The sequence below is a fragment of the Lineus longissimus genome, chromosome 7, assembly GCF_910592395.1.
Source record: "Lineus longissimus chromosome 7, tnLinLong1.2, whole genome shotgun sequence".
NCBI lineage: Eukaryota > Metazoa > Nemertea > Pilidiophora > Heteronemertea > Lineidae > Lineus > Lineus longissimus.
Window position 1 is genome coordinate 20,899,873 of NC_088314.1, and position 10,919 is coordinate 20,910,791.

At 42.1% G+C, this 10,919-nt stretch overlaps 1 protein-coding gene across 1 annotated transcript; it reads left to right on the forward strand.

Moving 5' to 3' along the window:
- The first annotated feature begins 1,743 nt into the window (after window positions 1-1,743).
- LOC135491647 (nucleoprotein TPR-like) lies at window positions 1,744-10,041 on the forward strand. Its single transcript, XM_064777618.1, has 5 exons — window positions 1,744-1,747; window positions 1,855-2,549; window positions 2,884-5,491; window positions 5,713-6,740; window positions 9,718-10,041. Exons 1-5 carry the CDS (start codon window positions 1,744-1,746, stop codon window positions 10,039-10,041), a joined length of 4,659 nt encoding a protein of 1,552 aa, XP_064633688.1.
- The last annotated feature ends 878 nt before the right edge of the window (window positions 10,042-10,919 follow it).

The following is a 10,919-nucleotide window of genomic DNA, read 5'->3' on the forward strand; positions in this document are numbered from 1 at the left end:
TATTGTCCTGATGTTTGGTCTGTTATTACTCTAGAATATTAGAGAACATTCGTTGGTAAGTGTTTCAGAAGTCACCAGTCTTGTGTAATAGTAAGGAATTGGTATGCTTGCCTGTTATCCCTCTCCGAAAGCAAGTCCACTATTTACAGCTTCTGGTTGAGATGTGGTGAAGTTGTAGATGCTCAGGCCGAGAATAAACCACACTACTATGTTTTACCACCTACAAGAGGTGGACATGAATAGGCCTACCACGTGGTAACTAAACCTTCCACATGCGGGCATTGGAGATCCACCTCATAAAATGGCGGCATCTCGAACACAAGTCTTCAGGCCTTCAGGTGCCCTGTGATCCACCTGAAGACACAAGATCCAACCACCTTCGAGAGACGGATTGGTTGTGGTCAAGTCCATCTCCATGCTTTAGTCATGTGATTTATAGAGTGTCTGAAAGGAGAGGACTTCTGGTCGGTGGGAGGGCTTAAAGTGGAAACTTTATGGTTGGGGCATCGCATTACTCAGTGGGAGTCCTCCAATGGTTCACTTGGTGAGGGTGTTATGGGAATACTAGGCTCCCAGGACAATCTATTCATCATCCATAGCCTTTCCATGTAAGTCGGAGACATGAGGCCGTTCCAACGTGTCCGGTGTAGGGAAACTTGTTGAAGATCAGAAATCAGTTGCGAGCCGGCTTGTCCCTCAGGGGCAGACCGCTAGTGGTTCTGACGAGATAGAATTGGAAGGGGCAGTTTTATTATTAGTAGCTAGTCAGTATCCAATACCCACTCCACTGAAAGGTTGACACTGTTCAACAAATCGGCAAAGAGATCAACAAATAAAAGAGACATTTTTACTAGGTGGGTTTTGTCATCGATTCCTCTCATAGTGAGATGTTGGTTGTGACATTCGCCGCTAGTGCGACCGAGCGATGATACCAGTTAGTCCTCAGGTCGATCGGCCCTTGCCCCGTAGCCAGTGGGCTCCTGTAATCTTGTTGTCACCTCTGATAAAAGGATCAGCCAGATTTGGAGTTCTCTTTACTTCCTTTACTTATGGACATTATCGGTAAAAATCAGCTGTAAGCGCTTTAACAGCTGAAACGTTCTGGGAGCGCTATATAAATGACAGACTTATATGTATATATATACACGTATATATTCCTAACTCCAATCTCTAAGCGCCTGATGACAATCGGGTGCAGGCTACTTTCTCGCCCAGAGCAGGTTTGGTGGAAAAAGGTGTCCGCCATGAAATGTCTGCACAGGCAACGAGATTGTGTCATCATCTCCCCGGTACATGTATATCTAACTTGTAATTGTCTCAGGCTGATCCGAGTGTTCCGTTAACCGAGTGTCTTGACAGGGAAGGACACTCGGCTGGCTGTGTTCCCAGTGCCCTGTCTACACGTAAGAGTTACATTTCGATCTTCTGGGTTACACTTGTTTTGGACACGATTCATGCACATTTCATTCGTTTAATCACTGAAGCGCTAGATTAAAAATCGGGCGACGCATCGTTCGGAGTCCGTTTCGCGCCCGGCATCCACTGCATGACGGTGGCATGACGTCATGGCTCCTCGTCCAAGTGATGACGTCACTGATGTTAACCGAGCCGTTGGTAACGCAGTTCCGTAGTTACGTTGTTGCCGATTTGGCTCACATTTTCGATCCGATTTTTTTCCTTTATTATTTGACAAAAAATCGTATTTTGACTGGACGGATCATTGACAGACGACAGAGGGTAACCATGGGTAAGTAGATAGACAGCATCGAATCATATATCCGATTTCTTTGATGCTTGAGACCGAATTTATGACGCTGACAGGAAGCGGCCAAGACCTTCCCTCTATGTTTGCAGGTTTCCCTAAACTTCCCAAAATCTTCCGAAAGAAGTCGAAGAAGAGGAAGTTGTTGGAGGAGAAGGAAGAGGAAAACCGAGTCCTTGAGGAGCGGCGAAAAGATTCGGAGGATGAATTAGCAAAGGTGAAAGATGAATCTGAGAAGAGGGAATCTTTATTGGCCGAGGTGGCAAAGCAGAAGGATTCTTTGGCGGTTTTGTTGACAAATGAGAAAGCAGAGAAGGAAGCGAAGGTTCGCGTTCTTGAGGCAAGTTTAAAGGAGTTGACAGAAAAGTTAGCAGAGGTGAAAGATGACTCCGAGAAGAAAGCAATTTTGTTGCGCGAGATTGCAAAGCAAAAGGAGGTTTTGGTTGAGGAAAAGGGGGAGTTGGAACAGGTAGTAAACCGTAAGACGACCCAGCTGAACGAGTTGAAGGCACGGGTAGAGGAATTGAGGGCCGAGTGTATCAAGCAGCAAGAGTTCGTCACCGAGTCAAAGAAAGATTATGACAGGGTTTTGGTAAAGAAAAATGTTGTAGAAGAGTTCGTCGCTGATTTGAAGAAGAATTATGACAGGGCTGTGCAACAGAAAAGGAATTTAGAAGAGGATGTGGAAAACCGTGACAAGGACATCGAAAAGATAAGGCAGGAGTTCGAGAATGATTTGGAGAAGGAGAGGAAGAAAACGCTCACTGCCTTGAATGACCTTGCTCACGTGAGTACATGCACTCCTTTCGAAGGAGATCGGTTTTTCACATAAAATGGCTGCCAGCAGCATTACACTGCTGTCCCCTCGTAAACTTACCATCTTTAGGCAGAAGTCTTATTAATTTACCCGTCTGAAACAGCTGACTCAACAGATGACGACCTATCGGACATCACAATATTTTGCCCTCATGGCATCATACTGACGATTCAATCATTCGTGCTCATCCAAGATGTCTCATTTTCACAATTGCTCTTGGATTTTCATTAAACTTACCTCAAGTTTTAAATGGATTAAAATGGTAGGACAGGATGTACCGATTAATTTTTTTTACTAATTTCAGTCCAAGGCACTGGAAGACTTGTTGAAACAAAACTTGGCGACTCAGAAGGAACTGAGGAAGAAACAGACAATTGAGATGAACAATATGGCCGAAGGAATTGAGAGAAGTCAACAAGCACTAAAGATGGAAAAGATAATGGCAGAAATGGAGAGACAGAATATTGAGGTGCAGACGTTCAAGAATGTGCGAGACGGAGTCCCGATTGATGGCGGACCAGGCATAAAGGCAGAGCATCTCTCGAAGGATCTGCAGAAGAGGTTTTCACACATGCAGGTTGAGAATAGTCTTATGAAAGACGAGCTGGAAAAATTACGATCACTGAAGAAAACGTACTCGGTGGTGGACAGCTTCTCACCGTTTGAGAGCTCTGACTTGTCAAAGGAAGGTCAAAGTCTGACCTTGATCGTCGACCCTGAGATTGATAAGGTCAACAGCTTGCTTGCGGAACTCAGTTCGGCGCATGAAATGAGGGATCAGTTGGAGCAGGTGATTGACGGAATGAGAGAAGAAAGGAAACGGGATAAAATCAAAATTGACGAATTAAATGATCGCCTCAAGCAGCTGAGTGAGGAGGTGAAGGAGAACCTGTGCGCAAGTGTGGATAATAATGATGGAAGTGATGCTGTGACCCTGGGTGATGATAAAATAGATGACAAGGTCCAATCAACAAAGGATGAACGAGGTTCGCTGCAGGAACTGATTGACAAGATGGCGCAGGAGAAAGAGGAAAAGAGCCGGGACGAAATCAAAGAGAAGGACTTGGAGAAGAGTAGGAATGAGTTACAGCGGAACGTTTCTGAACTGCAAGCAGAGAACAGCATGCTGAAATCAGAACTGAACAAGTTATTTGGTGCGGATAGCGGCACGGCTTGGCCACAGGACACTAGTAAGAAGGAGAAGTTGTTGGAAGAAACAAAAGAAAAGTATGAGAAGGAAATTGAAACATTGACCGCCGATATTGAGAGTCTTCGCACAGCACAAAAGGAACAGGCGAAGGGAAACGCGTCTGACCAGCCTAAGACAAGTGACCTGCAGCGCAAAGTCTCGGAGTTGCAGGCTGAGAACAGCTTGCTGAATGGTGAGCTGAACAAGTTATTTGGTGCTAATAGCGGCATGGTTTGCCCTAATGCCACAGGTCAGTCAAGTGAGAAGGATAAATCGCTGGAAGAAACGAAGAAAAAACACAGGAAGGAAATTGAAACATTGAATGAAGAGATTGAGAAACTTCGCACAGCACAAAAGGAACCGGCCAAAGAAAGTGCACCCGACCAGCCTAAGACAAGTGACCTGCAGCTCAGAGTCTCGGAGTTGCAGGCTGAGAACAGCTTGCTGAATGGTGAGCTGAACAAGTTATTTCGAGCAGATAGTGGCACTGTTTCCCCTCAAAACACGAGCAAAAAAGATAAATTGTCGGAGGAATCAAAGGAAAAGTATGAGAAGGAAATTGAAACATTGAATGCAGAGATTGAGAAACTTCGCACAGCACAAAAGGAACCGGCCAAAGAAAGTGCGTCCGACCAGCCTAAGACAAGTGACCTGCAGCGCAAAGTCTCGGAGTTGCAGGCCGAGAACAGCTTACTGAATGCTGAGCTGAACAAGTTATTTGGTGCTAATAGCGGCATGGTTTGCCCTAATGCCACAGGTCAGTCAAGTGAGAAGGATAAATCGCTGGAAGAAACGAAGGAAAAACACAGGAAGGAAGTTGAAACATTGAATGCAGAGATTGAGAAACTTCGCACAGCACAAAAGGAACCGGCCAAAGAAAGTGCGCCTGACCAGCCTAAGACAAGTGACCTGCAGCGCAAAGTCTCGGAGTTGCAGGCTGAGAACAGCTTGCTGAATGGTGAGCTGAACAAGTTATTTCGAGCAGATAGTGGCACTGTTTCCCCTCAAAACACGAGCAAAAAAGATAAATTGATGGAGGAATCAAAGGAAAAATATGAGAAGGAAATTGAAACATTGAATGCAGAGATTGAGAAACTTCGCACAGCACAAAAGGAACCGGCCAAAGAAAGTGCGCCTGACCAGCCTAAGACAAGTGACTTGCAGCGCAAAGTCTTGGAGTTGCAGGCCGAGAACAGCTTACTGAATGCTGAGCTGAACAAGTTATTTGGTGCTAATAGCGGCATGGTTTGCCCTAATGCCACAGGTCAGTCAAGTGAGAAGGATAAATCGCTGGAAGAAACGAAGGAAAAACAAAGGAAGGAAATTGAAACATTGATCGCCGAAAAGGAACCGGCCAAATCTAATGAGCCAGACCAGCCCCCTGCAAGTGATTCTCAACATTGCACATGCGATCGTCCTGACACAAATGAAAAACGCAAACTTCAACAAGAAAAGAAGAAAGCTTCAGTCGCTGACAGTTCTGCAGTCCCTCGAAACAAGGAGCAGATCGAGCGGTTGACCTCGAAGTTGAACATCAAGGTCCAGGATGTGAAAGGAGAACTCAGTGCCTTACAAGAACTTAAGGATAGATTGGACGAAGACGTTAACGAATTGAGGAAAGTGAAGAAACGGGACGACAAGAAAATAGAGGAACTTACGAAGAAGATCAACATTATGAAGGAGAAAAGAGACGAAGCAGAGAAGTTAAAGAAAGATGCTGAAGGTAAGACTTAGTTGGCAGTGTGTTTCCAGGGTTAGCTTGCTTCTGCTATGTCCCAATAGCTCAAAGAAGCACAATCGTTACATCAGCACTTGGGGAAATCTGCCAGCTGAAAGCAAAAGCTTTGGATAGGTTACTTTTCTGCTTCTATCTAAATTCGATTTTGATAACGAACTTGCCTTTACATAGTTGACCTTCATGGACAGGAATCCTTTCTCTTTCAGCTCAAATCGACACACTAAAGTCCGACTTGCAAAAACACGTACTTGAGATAAATGAGCTTAGTGAGAGGTTAGATGATGCAGAGCAGGACTTCGAGAAAACCCGTGTCAACTTGGCATCCACGGACCAGGTCAGGCAGCAGCTACTCCGCGCTCATACCAGCGAATGCCATGCCAGAGCCAATCTACAGGAGGAAGCAGAAAGGCTGAAGGCGGAGAAGGCAACTCTGCAGAAGACACTTGATAAAGAGAGGCAGTTTGCAGCAGAGCAAGTGATACTCATTGAGAAGGAGTACCAGGATCTACAGGATCAAATGACGAAGTGTGAAGCAGACAGGACCATGTTGAGAGAGAAGGTTGAGAGTCTTCTTGACCAGTTAGGGGAATGTGACGAAGAAAATAAGGAGTTACACAAGCTTGTTGGTGAGAATAAACGACTCAAGGACCAAGTCTACGGCTATGAGGACGAGCTTTGGGAGATGCAGGAGGATAACGTATCTTTCAAGAAGGCGAAGGAGAGCTTGTTGGCGTGCAACAAAGAATTAGCAGCCAAGGTAGCGCGGGCCGCCAAGAGGAACGAACATCTGACTACAAGGGTAGAGACCCTTGAGGGGCAACTGGAAGTGTTTCGGCAACTTGGAGGTGAAGAACTAGAAAGCAAAGGAGAACCTGTCAGTTCAGGTCAGGAAAATGACGACTTGGACAACAATGCAGTGGCTGTGGAGCAGACGGATCAGAAGGATGATGAGAAAGGCGAAGACCACGTATCTGAGAAATGTGAAGTGGAGACTGTGCGGAGGGCTCCCAAGATGCAGAAAAGACATGATCGTGCTTTGATTGAGAAAGTGATGGTAGAAAAGGTAGAGCGCTTTAAGGAAACTGTGAGGTCAATCCCGGAGGAAGAAAAATTAGATAGACGCCACGAGGAACATGAAGACCACCAAGACCAACATGAAAATGAGCTACGACTTAAAGTACCCGAGAAACGTAAAGAGAACGTGGTGCGAGGGTGTCTGATGACGCCGCAGAGGGTTTGTACTGGCGGGAAGAGAGCGGAGAGTGAGTATACAACATTCTTTCCTATTGTTGGAAGGCGTCTGTAGGTGTCCAGGCCGCGACAAGATTCTGGAAGTAGACTTCAGGCGTGAAAAGACCAGTGTCACCAACCACGAAATAGTCACATGTAACTTATACGCACAAACTTAGATATGATGTGTGTAAATTGATTGGATTTTAATCAATCGCCAATTGATTGATTATTTCTGGTATCTGTAGTCACGTGTTAGTTGGCAGAGAGAATATTCTTAGATCTGCTTGGAGAATGCGGTAATGGAAACCGTCGCTTAATTACTGACTCTGCCACATCTCGAAGTAAGTGGCTCGAATTGGAGATTGGTGGATTCAACTCGAGTCACAATTGACGCTGGCTATAAACTGGCATGAAACCCTCAGACTAATTTATGTTTTGCATGGTGACGTTGTTTGGAATGAGACCTGATTGATGATATATTTGTACCTGTTTGGGGTGAGCATGGTGAGGGCATTCCATCCTGAACTTCAGAGCCTTTACCGAGGGAGGAGCAGCGTACGACTCTGGTATTCAATGACGGACGACCGGGCTTCGATGGGTTAGCCTTCTCAAAAACCTCGGGTCAAGATGGAGTGAAGATTTATTGGGCCGTGGGCCAAATCCAAAAAGGAGCTTAGTTTTTAAATTCGTGACAACATTTTTGGGGTAGAGTGAAAATGCTCTTATGGTTAAGTGAGGTGCTTACTTTGCCCCCAAATGTAGTTAGAATGTCAGTATCTTGGATTTGGCGAACAGCCTGTAGAGGGAGTGTTTGGATGATGAGTTATCACTCCTATTCACCATGATTCTGTTCTCTTTCTTTTTAGGGAAAGCCTCTCTTAACTCTCGTCAGTAATGTTTAAAAAACAAAAAAACATAAAAAATAAAAAAAATAGAAAAAATAAAAAACAAAAAAAAGTTAAAAATGGTAATCATACAAAAAAAGTTAAAAACAGGTATAATAAAAAAAAGGTAAAAAAAGGAAATCAAAAAAAGTTTTTAAAAATTCAAAAATATTGAATGACCAAAAAAGTTTTAAAAAAGAAAAACAAATGAAAATGTTGAATCTAGAATATGTGGTATAAGGTATAACTTGTGTTACATAAAAGTCACAATGTGTGGTTTTTGGCAAGTACCACGTACATTTAGGCCTGGTTTTACTGTATTTGGTCTATGTGTTACTTGAAATGCAATTTAAAACACAATATTGTCCAGTTCAATTTTGTATTGTTGATTTTAAACTGCATACATACAATGTACATGATCACGCAGAATCATGTACTGTACATTTGTTACACAAAGTGTGTATTTGTGATGTACACTCATCTACGTGTTACGTATGCAAAATAATAGAAGAATCGATAACATTGTGTTATCTTAGTTGAACAGTGAGAGAATTTTAGAAAGAAATAGAAATCACAAAAATAAGTCATCATGAGTAAAGTCAAATTTTTTAAATAATTTGAAAAAATTATGACTTGGTTTTAGCGTATATTCATATCTAGCGTTAATTTAGGCCAGCTTAGAAGCCTACGTGTAGATTAGATTAGTAATGTTACATTTGCGATCATGTTGAATCAAATTGTGCAATGCTTCTTACGTGCATGCATCGTTAAGGTAAAAGCTTAAAAGGTCGAAATATAGTTTAATTTTTCGGAAACTTTTGAAATTATCAGGAAAATAAGATATAAAGAAAATTCGAAATATAGTTTAATTTTTTTTGGAAACTTTAGAAATTATCAGGAAATATATAATAAGATATAAAGAAAATTCGAAATATAGTTTAATTTTTTTTGGAAACTTTAGAAATTATCAGGAAATATATAATAAGATATAAAGAAAATTCGAAATATAGTTTAATTTTTTTTGGAAACTTTAGAAATTATCAGGAAATATATAATAAGATATTAAGAATTAAGCCAGAATTCGGCACCTTTTTTGAAAACTCGAGGAGAAAGAAACGGGGAAGCAAGTTGGTCTTAAGCAGCAAACGGAAAAATATCTCAACTAAAATATCACAACATTACTAAAAAAAAACAACGGTATCCACCAAACTATTGAAAAACCAAGGAAATATCAACCAAATTAATGAAAAATGAAGACGATATCGACCAAAACTATTGAAAAACCAAGGAAATATCAACCAAATTAATGAAAAACGAAGACGATATCGACCAAACTATTGAAAAACCAAGAGGCTTTCGACCAACTTATTGAAAAACTAAGAACGGAAAGAGGAAATACAGTAAGTTCATTTATTTCTGTCGAATATTTGCATTTTTGATAATATTGTAATTGTGAACTTGTTCTGATAACTTTCAAGTCATACTAAATATAATATAGTCCTCACAGTAATTTGTGAAACACTCAGTGTAACGTCGAAATGTCGTAACGCTATCACGACCTTAGTGATTTCTCAGTTCTTAACTCTGAGCGTTGATTATTACAAACAAGGTTAGATACATATTTCGTACTTTGTTGACGCTTGGTAGCATCTTCGTCGTAAAGCTTCTTTATTTGAGTGAGCGGCGAGTGTCTTATCTTTTCAATAAATGTTCACTGAAAGCAACCTTGTAGTCAACAAAGTTTACTTTTAGGAGATAATCACCGTGTATTCCTAATAGGCTGTCCTGAGGTGATGTATACATGTATATACTAGCTTATTAGATATAGGAAGCAACGTTTTCCAGAAAAAAACAAAAATCAAGTTACTTCTTGCGATATCAAACTGCTGGTTCGAAGTCGTGTCGACTAGCTGACCATAAGTCAATCTGTAATGTAATCATATTGATCATAAACTTTCAGACGTCTGTATTCGCCTGGCAACTATAGTTTGCTGATGTTTGTTTTTTATCTTTTAACATCAGGAAATATTGCAGCATCTATTTTCAATGAAAAAGTTGTTTATTTTAACTGATAAAAATTGCTCTTTACTTCAGTTCCGTGTCTATTTTGCCCGGATGGAATCTCCGTCACCTGCTAAGATGGAATATCCGTCACCTGCCAAGATGGAATCTCCGTCACCTGCCAAGATGGAATCTCCGTCACCTGCCCGGATGGAATCTCCGTCACCTGCCCGGATGGAATCTCCGTCACCTGCCCGGATGGAATCTCCGTCACCTGCCCGGATGGAATCTCCGTCACCTGCCAAGATGGAATCTCCGTTACCTGCCAAGATGGAATCTCCGTCACCTGCAAAGATGGAATCTCCGTCACCTGCCAAGATGGAATCTCCGTCACCTGCCAAGATGGATACACCGTGACCCGCGCAGATGAAAACTCGACAAATATACGTTTTTACCAACCAAAGAACTGTACAACGATTTACAATTTTTCTCTTTCTTAGAAATAATACACAATATATAATACACAAATTTGTTTTTGATTTCCATAATACACTGTATGCAAATTGCTAAAACTAATTCTCGACCATCCAGTAAAGTCTCACGTTACTCTTACCAATGTACCAATGGTAAACGTTGATGCGTCATCTTCTAGAATCTAGTTCTACCCTAACGAACCATTAATGAGCCAAATAAGAACTCGCCACGCTCAATCTAATACTTCAAATTTGACATTGACTGTTGGATTATTCCTTCTTGACCATACATGTTCCCTTCCCGTTGCTCACTTGACGAAGCGTCAACTATCATTTTAGAACATGCAGCAGTCAACTAGAACTGGTGGAACATGCATGGACATGACGAAACAATCCAACAGCATATCATTCACCATTGCACGGCTGGACCACGTAGTTCCGTTGAAGGAGCAGATACTACTTTGGGACTAATCGTTGGCAGGTTTATTGAAGGATTCGGTCGCACTATAGGTATTGGATGCCTCACCAAAGACAGCGAAGGTGGGGGCTCAACACGAGGCCAGACAGGCAGATATCAGCTCCTTGATTATATCTTTTGCCGGCACTGGCCAAAGCAGAAGTGGTTGCCAAACCATAACCGCTCCACGAAAATGAGGCACAAAGCTTTATACATGTACATTGTAAATAAATGCTATACTAAGTGTTTCGGTCGAATTCTCTGTATAATAATACTTCATGTCCGATTCGCCACGTAATGCGACTAGACACTCGGGTGATCATCGCGTGCCCATTTTCTTACATTTTGATTACAATACCCGACGG

Coding starts and splice junctions, on each gene's coding strand:
- LOC135491647 (XM_064777618.1), top strand. Junction 5,492..5,712: donor GTTAAAGAAAGATGCTGAAG/GTAAGACTTAGT, acceptor TTTCTCTTTCAG/CTCAAATCGACACACTAAAG. Junction 6,741..9,717: donor GTCTGATGACGCCGCAGAGG/GTTTGTACTGGC, acceptor TCTTTACTTCAG/TTCCGTGTCTATTTTGCCCG.